Source organism: Argopecten irradians, chromosome 3 (genome assembly GCF_041381155.1).
Source record: "Argopecten irradians isolate NY chromosome 3, Ai_NY, whole genome shotgun sequence".
NCBI lineage: Eukaryota > Metazoa > Mollusca > Bivalvia > Pectinida > Pectinidae > Argopecten > Argopecten irradians.
The window spans coordinates 32,066,490-32,082,189 of NC_091136.1; the positions used below are offsets into that span (position 1 = coordinate 32,066,490).

At 33.8% G+C, this 15,700-nt stretch overlaps 1 protein-coding gene across 1 annotated transcript; it reads left to right on the top strand.

Annotated features, from left to right (window-relative positions):
• Positions 1-1,766: 1,766 nt before the first annotated feature.
• Positions 1,767-15,451, top strand: LOC138318243 (WD repeat-containing protein 27-like). Its single transcript, XM_069260442.1, is given in 24 exon segments — positions 1,767-2,159; positions 2,466-2,607; positions 3,093-3,217; positions 3,865-3,978; positions 4,205-4,327; positions 4,537-4,657; positions 4,947-5,151; positions 5,434-5,537; positions 5,922-6,016; positions 6,256-6,467; positions 6,934-7,016; positions 7,241-7,340; positions 9,339-9,431; positions 9,901-10,010; positions 10,248-10,337; positions 10,609-10,793; positions 11,038-11,171; positions 11,563-11,657; positions 11,776-11,897; positions 12,253-12,350; positions 12,483-12,585; positions 13,320-13,418; positions 14,262-14,306; positions 14,308-15,451. Coding segments are annotated over 24 exon segments (2,817 nt in total). The 5' UTR covers positions 1,767-2,018; the 3' UTR covers positions 14,386-15,451.
• Positions 15,452-15,700: the final 249 nt, after the last annotated feature.

Below are 15,700 nucleotides of genomic sequence, written 5' to 3' on the forward strand. Positions count from 1 at the left end.
AATAAGGACCCTTACATTGAGGCCAACAACGTTGATTGATATAAATCATCCTCAATGTTTCACAATCGTTACCATGACTAAATAGATGTATGATAGTTCATATTCAGTTTGTTACATGTACAAGTGATAGACAGAGGAAAAGAGAGAGAGTCAATCACCTCTACTGTTTTGAATATGTAAAGACTGAATGACGTAAAGATCATATTACTCATCTAATTGTTGAAGCTAAGAACACAAAATATTCAAGAAAATCACAGTACTGGTATACAAAGATTTGTTAAGGGAATAAAGCTAGAGATTGGCTAATACTAGTGGAAAGGCATGAGGTCATTAGTAGAGTGGATACGGAGGGATTATCAGATTTGAGTCCAACTCCAGGTAATTTGCGCTTTTCTAAAACAATCTTCCAGATTATAGATGGAAGGGCAATTACAAGTAAAAGAGCTACAAATCGAGTGTTAAATTAAAAGTTATATTCTAGAAGTACATTATAGAAGAGATTTGGAGACCTGATCTAGTTATGTTAAAGCACTCAGTTGATAGACAGCATAAAATATACATGTAAATCATTTTACCCAGAAGCATTAACTTCAAATCTTTCCAGTGAGCACATATAATGAATTCCCTGAAGTAAATAATTTTACCAATCTTAGGTATTATTTTGGTGAAACGGCTTTGTGTTCCCATTGTTATGATCTTGTTAAGCTTTTACCAGATGTAAACAACATGTACATCTGTTCCCTTGTGATGAGTTGTGATTATATCTGTTTGTTTCAAATAAAGCATTATACTTTTCTAAGTGTTCGATTTTTATTTGTATTCAACAAACCATTACTATTGTAGGTGTCTGTTTGAGGTTTTTTATGACATCTATACCGGAGGTAAAGATTATACCTATGCTATTGAAGTAATATTTTTGTGAAATTTTGTTCAATTTTTTTTTGTCAATGTCAATGTCTGATTGTTTGAGTTGAATAACTGAAAGTTTTTCTTAAACTTAAAAAATGCACAGATACTTGCCTATCAATAAAAAATTGAATAGTCATGAGCTCTTTTGAGTAAATTTTAATTAAAGAGTTATTGCCCTTACTTGTATGCCATCAGAATGGTAAATAATGGACTAGCATAATAGACATTTGGTACATACATGTATTGTATACATGTAGCCATTATACAATAACAATTTAGACAATTGGTCTGAAGAATTTGTAGTGTATAAACCATATGATATGGCCAAAACATGCTCAGGGTGTTATACATATAGTGATAAGGCAAAAATTGGTGGCATTATTTTAAATATATATAATTAAGGTAATCTTAAATGTATATCAGCCTCATTATGTTCCTATCATATGATTTATGCCACATTGTAATAATTGAATTAGTATAGTTTTTTAAACATGCATGGTTAAGTGCATCAGTGATCTGGAAATTTTTAAAGATGATCAAATTAACTGGATCAAAATTTAATGACATTTGAAAAGTATTATTCTTAGATGGGATTCATTTAAAGAAATACATGTGCTAGCTGAATTATTTTTGGAATACTTGTGAATAGAAATAGTGAAATTTAAATACAAAGAGTGTTGAAATTATTTCTAGGGTAAAAAATTAGATATTACAATTTTAATAGATCTGGTCCAACAGATTTTTTTAGGTTTACTTTCAAATGACAAGCAGTTCGAACTTTTTCGACATTATCTATTGTGTCAATATCCGCGGTGCAATCCACCTTAATGAACGCCCGCTGCAGAAAAAGTACCATTTAGAGTTATCTCCCATTAACACCGACATTTCATGCAGCCATGACGATTACGACGCTTTAGAGTGTGGATGAAGTTGAAGAAGTATGGGATGCTAGCAGGGATTTAATTTTGTGACTATGCTAAGGAAGAAAGTTTTCCAGTTAATAATGCTATCTATATATATCATACAAAAGAGATACGACATTATGAAGCCAAAGATACATTGCATGTAACGTTTCCTATGTGCTGTACACGTGTTGAGCATCACGAAACATGGAACTCAGTTACATTCAGAGTGTAAGGGCAGCATTCAACCCCGCATACACTCAACTGGCGACAGACGGAATTTACCTGGCCCTGCCACATACACGCTGCTCTGTTGGTGTCTGGAGTCTGCAACACTTGGCGTTTAAGGTTTTTAATGTTAGGCTAGATTTCTGGTATCATGTTCTGTAAATTGTTTTGTATTTAAACAAAAATCCATATTGTAGTAGATCTAGCATTAAATATGAAAAACTAATGAAATAAAATAGATAATAAATAATTTCTCATATGGTACATGGGTACATATTTATTTTTGAATATGTGTTGTATTGGAATTGTAGAAAAAAAAATCTTGTAGAATCTACATGTTAATTAATCTTTAAAAAATTTGAACATTGAAAAGTTTTTTTTGAAATTACAATAAAATCATAAATGCTTTGTTTTTTTTCATACTAGCCTCTTGAACTAGAGGGTCACAGGAAAATACTGACGAGTATCTCTTTAGGAAGTGGAAGTTCCCCCAAATTACTATGTTCTGCTGCAGAGGACTATGTGATTGTATGGAATCTTCTCCAGGCAAGACAGATGGTGGACAAAGGTAAGATTGGTCTTGTCTCAGAAACTAATTAAGATGCTGAATGTTATGGTTTAGTGATAATGGTTTTCCTTCAGGCCATCTAGGTCTGAATCATTAGGATTCTAACTATTTGATTCACTGAATTATGATGTTACTAGGGGATATATTTGTTCCACCATTAACAATATTATAAGGGATTGGAATCCTTTAAAGCAATTGTACTCATCAATGATATACAGTGTAACATTTTTATAACAAATTCATGATTATAACAAATTGAGTTTCATCCCCCATCAAAGTTTCTGTACTGTGTCTGTAATGTGTGTATAACGAATTATGCTTATAACAAAGTTATTTCTTTGATATTCAGAGGTACATTGAATGTTATGTTTTACTATTCCTGTACATGTTTATCCAAGATTGTTTGTAGAATGATTAGATGATAACCAGTTTATCAGTTCTACTGTGTAAAATATATTCTGTTATAGTTTTGTAAATGTTTACAGGGCTACAGATTCGAGGACAGATCATTGGTACATCTCTTGGACATATCCACTATTGTTCCTTCAGTCCCGATGATACACTTGTAGCAGCTTGCTGTGGAGCAGATGTTCTTATCTTGGATGCCAGTGTAAGCTTAAGTTATGCATTTCTATGTACCTTCTACTACAAAACACAAGTAAAATATTCTGGAAATTGTTCACTATTTGTAAGGATGATTCTTTCAAATGAAATTATCAAAGATCATTATTTAAGGATGTACTCTTCTGAGAAGTCAAACTTTTCTTGTATTAAACTTTTTTTCTTATAAAGATTTTTGGAAATAGGAGTTCATATCATAAAAGAAAATAGAAGAAAAAACATATGCCCATATACTTGTTTTTGAGCTATTGTCACTCAAAGATACCTAGTTTACAAAATATTAGATTTTAAGGGAATTTTGGCATTTTGACCATATACACAAGATATTAAAACTATTATTTCCTAATGAGGTGTTTGATATGTATGAATGTTTGTAGAATTTATTCTCCAGTATCAGGTAGTCTTCTTTATACATTCTTAAATGCATAGTAAGGAAAATAAAAGCCAAGATAAGCTAAAAATGTGTACCGGCCAGTATTCAAAATTTTGAAAAATTTAACATTCTACCTATGGGAAATATTGATGCATGCTGTCCCTTTCATAATAATTGTAAGTTTCAAGTATGAACATGGCAATGTGTCATGAAATGACAGCCTCTTTCTATGAATAAGTGTTGGATGTACAACTTGTTTTCAGAAAGACCAACAGGTAGCTACTGTTGAGGGTCATACAAGCAAACTGACCAGTGCTGAATTTTGTCCTCACTACTCGGCCACCTTGGTCACCATATCGGAGGACAGGACTTTCAAGGTACCAGTAAACCTCGCATTTCAAATAAAAAACATCAAAAATGAAATAATGATAAAAGCAATAAATAAAAAACAAACAGAAAAACCTTTTTGACTTTTAAATGTAGTAAGTAATAAATCATTTACTTTCTGAAAAAACAACCTGATGATGTTTATATTTTGTATTTGCATGTAAAGAAAAATATTGATAGAAACAATTACTCACTGGAACCTCCATGTTGATCTAGGTTTGGAATATAGAAGATTTTACACTGATATATCAGTCACCAATTCTGACTGCATCTCCTTTCATCAGTATGGCAATGAACCTCGCACAGCCTCAGGTCGCCATAGGAACGGCTGATGGTCAGGTAATTCAAAATTCAGGCATTACTACACATTTTCTCATGCTCTTTAAATTTGCCATTTTGATATCAACTGGGAGAGACGCAAAGAGAGGAAATCAAGATGCACAAAAATTCGAAAATACTAATTATTTTATTTGATAAATCACTCAAATTCACATAACATAATTGCATTTTAACATTACATCTTTGCAATTTTGTCCTCATATTTGTAGGTTCGAGTGTTTGACCTGACAGATGGACAAGGGTTTAGACAATTGCATCAAATTGATGTGGCAAAAATTATGAGGAAACAAAAATCCTCCCAGCAATCTCTCTCTTCTCCTTCACCCTCAGGTAGGACTGAAAATACAGGATAAAATCTTACTCCAGTGAGCAATGTAAAGAAGCGTTGTTCTTAAAACAAAGTTAAGTCAAAAACTGACTTTAAGTCAAACATTTTCACATTTGTTAAATTAGGAGAATAATTTTTTTGACTTAGGTCCACACTCTTGCTATGAAAAATTGGAGCCACGTAACTGTAAAATTGTAATTGGCAATTAGATTATTTCAGTGTACCGGTAATTGCTAAGGGAATTGAAATATTTGTTGTTTGATTGACAATGTACATTGTGAACACATGCAGGTCCAGTGACCATCAGCAGTAAGCCCACATGGAAGAGGATTGACCAGAATGAGATTGCCCCCGCAGGTGACCAGACTGTGGAGGACGAGGCAGAGGCAGGATACTCAGTTCTTGGCCTTTACTTCACCTATCTACCTCAAGGTGGCACTGAAATCAACAATTCATCAAAACCAGCATTTTTACAGCACAACAACACAGTTGTTAAGTAGGTATTGCAAACGAAAATCATCGAATTACTAAATTCTATGAAAGAAAAATCATGAAATGTCATTTTAACTAGATAAAAAGAGAGAAAAAGTTAACATCAATGAATGGAAATATAATACATGTATTATCAAAAGAAATATGTAAGATTTTTTCATACAACCTCATTAAAGTATGTGTGCTAATAAGTGATTCCAAAATATAGAAATTTAGCCATTGTATACAGCGACAGTGATATAGTTTTACCCAGACCAGGTGTTTAATTTCAAATGAAATACTGCAGGGACCTTCTACGCTCCAGTCCTATGTTGGTGGTTGGGACGACAGGTGCCCTGGTACAGATCAATGCCAAGACACTGGATGTCTGTAAATACTGGGATCTCCACGGTAAATATTCATATCTCTTCCTCAAGGTCAAACACAATTACTGTTGGAACTTGCCAAGGTCACACAATCATTTTGTTGTCAAGGTAAACATTTCTTTTGTCAGGCCAAATGACCTTTTCTGTGTTGTCATGGTCCTCTTTTCTGTTGTGCACTACTCAATATTGTTGTCAGAATAACTATAGTTTTACATTGTATATTTGTCAATGTGACTCCATATTGGTAAGTAACTGAATAATTTACTAGATTACTAAATGACAGTTGATACATAAATGTATTCCCATTGGAAAAGATTCTAAATGTGTGAAAGACTGAAAGATAAAGATAATGAATTTTTGTTTTTCGTTACTGTTCAAAGATCATCCTATTTTTTCGTTGAAATTACAGATTCAATACCTGTTGATAATGGCCTTGTAATGGATAATGTGTCAATTAACGCTGCAGGAGCGGTCTATATTTCACAAAGCTCCAATGCTCAGAAGGTTTGTCATCACTTACTCTGTGGTCTTTTGATATCTTGTTTTCTTCTAAGAGGATAAGATAAAACATTTACCAGTTGTTATTAAAAGAAATTAACATTAAGACCTGATGTTTCATACGGTGTACCTGGTATAAAGATGTTGAAACAACACTGTGTATGTTTGTATAGAATTAGCAATTTCAGGTATCTTTAAAACGTTATGAAATGAATTTCCTTACCAAAAATGTAATGATCTTGCAGCTATGGTGTATTGTCTGCGGCCATTTTCAAAACACTGTCCACATTTTGGAGTGGTGCCATGGGTCACCTGTGGATGAGGTAACCTCTGACCTTAACCATATGGAGGTCGGCGAGCAGACCTCTACCTTGCCATCGTGGGCCGGGAACAGTGTGGACAACAGCGACCTACTTACTCAGGCCAAGAAAGCTAATGAATTAACAGTTCTCTCCAAGCAAGTAAAGTTATAGTTTCATGCATGCACCAGTAAGAATGGGTAGGAATATTGCATATGTTTCCCAACTCAGTTCTCCCCAATGGACCATTTTCTTTCTCTATGCCATTCTAGATTCATTAATATACATCAAGAGAAGACTAAAATAGGTTAATCCTTTTGACACTTAACATCTTTTGTCAATGAAATATTTTGAAATGGAATTAATATACATGTACATATATATCTTAATTTAAGATCAGGTTTTAATGACGACAGGGTTGTTCAGTATTATTGTTAAAATCACTTTGACGATTTAAAAATTACTTGTAAAGTAAATTATTCATCATTTGCTACAGTAATTGTTACAAGAATATTGAATTCCAGAGAAAAAGTTCTGGAAAACTACCTTAAATGTGCACCTTATTTATTATAAATATATATGCATAATGAAATAATTGTTAAGAAAAACAAAATCTTTCTTCAGTGTGCCTTTAGCTGATAACTCACCACTTAGATCTGAGCTTGTGTATAAAGTAAAAGAGGACACAAGGACAAAGAAACAAAAAGGTATGTAGAATTATCTACTGGTACTGAAATTTAGATGTAGCTTCTGTTTAAGGAGAACATTACTGTAATGTGTTTCAAAGAACTTGTTTTTAAGTTATATGTACATTATAGAATGAAAAAAACCTGTTTTAGACTCAGTTGATCTATACAAACTCTTATGAAATGAATATTTATTTAACATACAATATTGGAAAAAACAACTTTGTGATTCATATTGATTTTAGGTTATCTCACCCCAAACAAGAAGTCTGGACAACGTATAGAAGACCAACCATTGACATTTAAGAACAGTGTTAAATCCTCGGGGTACACCGCCTCTCCTAGGTATTGTAAAACATTTCTGTCTTTCATATCTGTGAGTCAACTTTCATAACAAGGGGAGGTAATATCTGTTGATATACCATCATTGGGAGGTAATATCTGTTGATGTACTGTCCTCACAAGGGGAGGTAATATCTGTTGATGTACTGTCCTCACAAGGGGAGGTAAAATCTGTTGATGTACTGTCCTCACAAGGGGAGGTAATATCTGTTGATGTACTGTCCTCACAAGGGGAGGTAATATCTGTTGATGTACTGTCCTCACAAGGGGAGGTAAAATCTGTTGATGTACTGTCCTCACAAGGGGAGGTAATATCTGTTGATGTACTGTCCTCACAAGGGGAGGTAATATCTGTTGATGTACTGTCCTCATAAGGGGAGGTAATGTCTGTTGAAGGCATTGTCTTTACAAGGAGAGATAATATCTGTTGAAGGCATTGTCTTTACAAGGAAAGGTAATATCTGTTGAAGGCATTATCTTTACAAGAGGACGTAATATCTGTCGAAGGCATTGTCTTTACAAGGGGAGGTAATGTCTGATGAAGGCATTGTCTTTACAAGGAGAGGTAATATCTGATAAAGGCATTGTCTTTACAAGGGGAGGTAATATCTGTTTAGGGGGATCTTTCTTTGCAAGGGGAGGTAATATCTGATGAAGGCATTGTCTTTACAAGAAGAGGTAATGTCTGTTGAAGGCATTGTCTTCACAAGGATATGTTATATCTGTTGAAGGCATTGTCTTCACAAGGAGAGGTAATATCTGTTGAGGGCATTGTCTTTACAAGGAGAGGTAATATCTGATGAAGGCATTGTCTTTACAAGGGGAGGTAATATTTGTTGAGGTACTTTTCGCAAGGGGAGATAATATATGTTAGGGGGTACTGTCTTTACAATGGGAGGTAATACCTGTTGAAGCCATTGTCTTCACATGGGGAGGTAATATTTGTTGAGATACTTTTTACAAGGGGAGATACATGTAGTATCTGTTGGGGGTACTGTCCTTACAATAGGAGATAATATACGTAAGATGGTACTGTCTTTACAAGGGGAGGTAATATCTGTTGAAGGCATTGTCTTAACAATGGGAGGTAATATTTGTTGAGGTACTTTTTATAAGGGGAGATAATATCTGTTAGGGGATACTGTTTTTACAAGAGGAGGTAATATTTGTTGAAGGCATTGTCTTTACAAGGGGAGGTAATATTTGTTGAGGTACTTTTACAAGGGGAGATAATATCTGTTGGGGGTACTGTCCTTACAAGAGGAGGTAATATCTGTTAGAGGATACTGTCTTTACAAGGGTAAGTCATATCTGTTGAAGGCATTGTTTTTACAAGGGGGGGGGGGGGGGTGTAATATTTGCTGATGTACTTTTTACAAGGGGAGCTGATATCTGTTGTGATACTGTCTTTACAAGGGAAGGTATTATTTACTCTTAAACTGTCTTTATAAGGGGTGGTAATAACTGCTGAGCCTTTGCAAGGGTGATAATATCCTCTGATATGTCTAACAATGGGAAGTTATTATCTATATAAATGTATATATGTAATGCAAAGGGAGTTGTCTCCACAGACTTACTTTAGAAGGTATATCATATCTGCTGGGGTACTGGTTTTTCAACAAAGATGATATCTCAATCGTGAGGCTCTGTCTCAAAAATGGGAGATGATATCTACTGTAAAAACTGTTTTCAAGGAGAGATGATATATAGCTGTCACAAAGCTTTGCTATTACCATTACCGTATTTCACCGCAAATAAGACCCCCCACCTATTTTGACACATTTCCAGACTTTATAGGGGGGAGTTTGAAAATAAGATCCCCCACCTATTTTTCCATTGGATGGGGGATTTGAACAATGGGGTTATTAAAAATGTCACCGAAATGATTGTATACCGGGACTGTTTTTTTATTTGTTTTAACGACAAAGAAAAATCACGTAGTAAACAACTGTTTGTTATATCTGTCATTTAGTAATAATAACGTCTGCAATATATATTTAGGAATACCATGTTTAAACCAAGAACAGATTTCTCAAGTAGTGCTTCAGCTGCCAAGCGACTTCCTAAATCTGCTTCATCTGGATCCATTGTTGGGTAAGTCATATGTTTGAACTTCAAATGAAAAATAACAAACATTGCCTTTTAGACCCTCCTTATACATAAATAAGTCCTTGTGTCTTTTAGACAGAGGTATCCAAATGAAGACATCTGTGGAGGATTGAAATTGAATACTGCAAACTTAAATTTTCACATATTTATCTTGCAGAGAGTCAGAATTCATGAAAATTAATTGCCGCAAAAGATTGCAAAAGAACTACAAATGCGTTTCAGGATTAAAAGAAATTGATTATAGCAAAAATCTTGTTTGGCACAAAAGCGTGAATTCAAGTCACTGCAAAACTAAGTTGGTTTACATGCATTAATGATATTTCTCAGGATAAGGTATATAAAAATTAAAATTAAATGACAATTTTTGTAATAGAGCTACATACATGTAAATTGTATCTCAACATAACATGATATGTTTACATGTGTGTACCCTGTATGACTTTAATATTTACAGGAAAGTGAACCACAAACAATACCCCATGGACTGTTCTGCACCCTCAGTGTTACAAACCAAGTTGAATGTTGCTGAGCGTCCCACGCCAATTCATTCGGTGAAATTTTCTGGTACTGTTTTACACATTTTAATCATCAATTTACTATTTTTTTCATGTAATGTTGGTTCCTATCTTTAAACCAGTAAACCAAGAATTTTGAATGTTAGTATTTAATTAAATTTCACTCTTTTTCACACCTTTATGTTGATCAGTTATTACTTTTTCACACCTTTATGTTGATCAGTTATTACTTGTATGATGTACCTACAGTTTGACTAATCCATGATTGTTTTATCATAATACACAGATGATGGCCAGTGTTTGGCTTGTGGTTTGGCTAACAAGTCAGCTCAGATGTTTAGCATGCCTCTGACTGGGAAAGGATCTAGTTTTGTTGGTAAGTATCAATGGTGTCTTCAAAATTTGAATAAATATATTTTCATACCCCTGTCGTATCATTTCTGTCCAATTCTGTTACATACCACCCTGTTCTGATTTCAAAGGAGACAGGGGCATTTTTGTCTTACGATAAAGACATTTTAGTCTATTGTGCTTACTAGGCACATACAATGAAAAATAGTGTTTTCATAAAGTGATTGTCTGGCTTAAAGATATTCTTTTGAGCTGTTTAAGATATTTTAAAAGTGACTGAAAACTCATGATTATAGGGCATGACCACACCGTATCAGGTGTGAACTGGAGTCATGACGGGAACTGGTTGATCAGTTCCTCGGATGACCGAACAGCATGTGTATGGGGAAAGGGACGATCTGAACCTCTGCTTACCTTCAACAACATAGTCAATAACTTCGCTGTCGATAAGGAAGGAGCTCAGCCACAGAAGCCCAGCAAGGTCAGGGGTCAAGCTGTTAGAATGTCACTTAAGAAAATATTGATAACACTGGGCTTTGGTTAGTGTCCTTTTCGAAATAAAATGAAAAGACAAATCTTATCAGAATGTAAATGTTTAAGTATTGCGAAGATCTCAATGTGAAGAATATGTTTAGAAAATTTGGTAGTTGAAATTGGATAACTCTACAAGATTCATCTGTAATATTTCATCTGGCATAAAGATGTCTCTGTATGCTGTTCCCCAGGATAACCCTTCCTTCCCCAGGGAGGTGAAGTTTGGACGGTTCTACTATATGGATAAGTTTATCCTGCTCACCTCAGGGAGTACAGCCTACATGTACAAGTATCACCTGGACCTCACCAAACAGGATATCAAAAGGTCAGTCACACTGGGTCAGCTGGCATCTGTACCTTAACTTAAATGTAGATAACCACTGAAAAATAATATTGCATTATTCTAGTACTTTTCTTACCTAAATTTTGACCTTTTACTTCATTTGGTAGTAAACTGTATTTCATTAAATTGACACCATAATATCATAAACATTGCTGTGGTTTTCATGGCTGAAAGAGGAGGGGACTTTTAGCTTAAATTAACAGAGTGTCTTTGAACAGTTTTGGATTTACTGGAAAGATTAGCTGCATATGTGTTGCTATAGAAATACCTCCGGAATTGAAAGATCATATATGCTTTAAAATTGCCAAAATTAGATGTGTCCATACATAGACTCATTATGTATGTTAATCAGTTGTCCTTTCTTCCAATGTAGATATTTAAGTAAGAGTAGATACAAACTGGTGACAAGTTTTAGTTTGGAGGCTCAGCAGATTACAGCACTGTCAGCAGTGAACGGGTTCTACTCCTGTATCCTTATCTCATAATTCAGTACAAGTCATATTAGCACAACAAATCCATGTCAAATAGCATATAATTACAATTATGATGTCTCTGAAAGTGAATACTGTCCTTAACCAATGGTCAGACCTGGTTCTATGTGCTGGAACTAACAAGAGTTTGGAAGTGCGGGATATGAATGTTAATCAAACGTTGCGGACAATGACCGATGTCCATACTAAACCAGCTCATGTGATCTGCCAGAATGAGGTGAGGTTTAGCATGCACACAATATAAGTACATGTATGTACTAAAATGTAACATGAGTACCATATTCTAGCAAAGAATTAACTCTTTTTATTAAAAAATTACCAGAAACCACTTTTATTTTCAGATATTATTATACTTTACCCTTTTTTTAACATCTATCTGTGAATACATTTAGTATAATTATAATTTCTGTTTATTTAATTATTTGCAAATATTTGAATTACGTACCAGCTGTAGTGTTTGAGCCCTCTCGCAAAATCATGCCAAAAAATAATATATCTCATTAAAATAAAGTATATGTTGTTTACAGTATATTTATGAATTCTTTTGACAACTATATCTCTTACCAATATAGGGATCTACATTTACGTCTCATCCACCTGATGCATACGACCTCTTTGTCACAGCTGCTGCAGGAGATTGTATCAAACTCTGGGATATCAGAACCAACAGGTAAATGCATATATGGGTCTTCCTTTTGATGCTGTAGGTTCATTTAGTATGTTTCTGCTAGGTATTGATATATTTATTTATTATGTTATATTGGATGAATACCTAATCATAACTGCCATTATATTGCTGTAGATGTGTGAGGAGATACGAAGGACACCTCAACAGAGTTTACCCTTGTGGTGTCGATCTCAGTCCTTGTGGTCGTTACCTAGCAACAGGATCTGAAGATAGATCTGTAAGTCAACCAACCATTTAAAAGTAAAATGGTTATGTTTGATTCTTTAGTAAGTTTCTTCTAGTAAACTAATCTTTGGTAACATGAGATATCAAATATTTTTTTTACAATTTTACCTCTCCAGCTCCTTATGATATAGCATAGATTTGGAGGTTTTTTTCTGGTCATACAATAGAGAAGAATATGTGAAACTGAAAGCAAGGGAAACTATAAATATTGTTGATTTCCATTGATTAAAGATGCTCCACAGCTGAAAAATGGTAATTTTTTTCTCTATTAAAAACAAGAGCAGACGATTAAGTATTTTTCTTCAGTTAAAAAAGTTACTTTCTTTACACCATTACCACATTTGAAAAATTTGAGCTTCTTATTTTACTTAAAGATAAAAATATCAAAAATAATATATTGCATCCTACATGGAATGCAGTACTGATTGTGCATGCACTGAAAGCAAAATAAATTAATTCAAATGATTTTTTTGTGTGTGTTAATCAGACATGCACATATATGATTAAACACCAATTATTGTTCAAATTATGGGTATCATTTATGCTCTATTGGCGGTTGAGCATCTTTAAACATGTTTCTAAAAAAAAATTAAAAAACCACTTTTACTTAGATAGTTAGCTTTGGTGGAGAGAGATATGTCAATATTTGATCACTTGCCTCTGTATTACTTACATTTTCTGATTTGCTATTGAAGGATTATCAATACATGTATATGTTTTTTGTAGACATACATCTATGACATAAGAACTGGGACCTACTGCCACAAGTTGACAGACCATACAGATGTGGTGTCTGATGTTGCTTTCCATCCTAAATATCCTCAGGTGAGTTTATTACAGTATTGTATCTTTGTACGGTAAGGTCAAACCTGTCTATAGAGACCACCCAAGGGAACAAGAGGAAGAGATCTTTATACAAGAAGTGGTCTTTATACAGAGGTGGTCCCTAGGGCAGACTTGACTGTAATTGAACTGAGAGATTCCATACATCAACTGTTTAAAGCAAATATGTAGACAGACTCTGACATAGAAATATTGTCAAATTTTTCACAACAAAAATTAAGTCACCTCATTATTTGTCCATCCGCATGTTCAACTGCCGTTACTGGAGTGAAGAACTCTCAAGCTTATTGAAGGACTGAAAGGTGCAATTTGCAATAGGCTCAAAGACCTAATATTGTAACAGTTGAAATACAGTTTACTATCAATGGCAGGCACGCCAGAACTAAATGAGGTCTCAAGATGCTAAATACTTAGGGAACAAATAGGCGACCATGTTAACTTGTTTTATCATGTAATGTCTCGTTCAGCTGTGAAATACAGCCATGTCACTATTGTGATATCACAGGTGAAAATATGATATCGTTCAATTGTCTTGGTGGACAGTAACATCACATTCAAATAATCTGATTTTGCCTCGTTTTAAAGAAATGAAATTGAATTTTTCATTTATATTTCAATAAATACTAGTTATGTGATAAACATAATCTTTATCTTGTGGCTACTTACTGAACTTATTTTAAAATGATTTGATATATGCTACTCTTGTAAAGGCTGGTGGCATATCAAATTATTGAACTGGTTTAATAAATTTCATATTAAATGTATCTGTTCAACATTTTTCAATTGTACAATTATGTACATGTACATGTATTGCATTTCTTTCAGCTTCTCTCATGTTCTTTGGCCGGGAAGTTGGTGCTTTATACAGACAAGATCTCCAGATGACATCGTGAATGGAGTTGAACCAGAGACAATGTCTAGTGAGCCTATACAATACCTGAAAGTATAGAACATCAGGCAAGATATGCCAGTAACTCCTTCCACCTTCTGACTGGCAGTGCAGAGCTGTTCAATCCACTCAAATACAACTTAATTAGGATAGTTTGCACCATTGTTTTATTAAAGTACAGCTGTAGCTGTATTTTATATAACCAACTTGGATCTCAGTCTGCATCATTGACTTTCAAAATGCTATTTTTGTAGGAAGGTCTCCAATATACAAAATCATCATATATTGGCTGTTAGGATAATGTTTGTACAAGTGCCCGGTACTTTGATTACCTGGTAGGCTTAACCTCCTATGAATTAACAGCAATGGTCATTTAAGGACAGCGCCACTGCTACATTACCAAAAACATCAGCCACCACTAAAGTATGTTGGTACATGTATACATATTGTGTATATGCTTAGTTAAGGGTCAGAAGTCTTACCAGAAAACCACAAAACAAATAAAAGTGAAAAGTTTTTGTACTGATACATTGATTTTGTATCAAAATAAGCAGATTATTTTACCACTTTGTGCATCACAACTTTTCAGGGATGTTTTGTTTTGTGATTTTACATATAAATTGAATAACTGTTTTGTGCCATCAACAAATGAAATGATAGATATACTAATAACTTCATTTCAATAGTGTTAGAGTGTATTTTTATGCAGTACTACTACTATATTATTCGAGGAATCAGTTGTAGTTTGAGTAACCATTTGTTGGAAATATTGATTTGTCAAATTAAATACCAACAAATAATGTTGCATTATGCATCATGTGTGTTTTAGAAATTACATGCACCTTGCTTAAACAACATTAAAAAAGAGTTTCACTGTATAGTCAAAGTGCAATACCTCTAGTTTACGAAATGAATAAAGTTGGATACACATTGTTTAATATCTTATTAGAGCATTTAGCAATGTGACAAAACATTGTGATAATTATAATGACATTTGAATGTATGACAGTGATATTGTTGTACTGACAATATAATTTATTCAATGCAGATTTGTATTTTTAATGGTTTATTTTCCTGTGAACTTTAAAAAGTTCTTTAAAAAATAAACATTCCATTATTTCTCAAATGGCTTCTGTGATGATTTTTATTACCCAGCAATGTTTGCTCCACGTTTCAACATCTTTTTTTTTGTAATTGTTTATTTTTCAAGGCATTTATATATACATGTAGTATAAAACAAAAAGCAATCATTTGTCACCAATCATGATTATCATCATCATCATTATCAACATCTATCTACATCATCATGATTACCATCATCAGTAGCAATATCTTATCATTATCATCATCATTATCAGCATCTTATCATTATCCT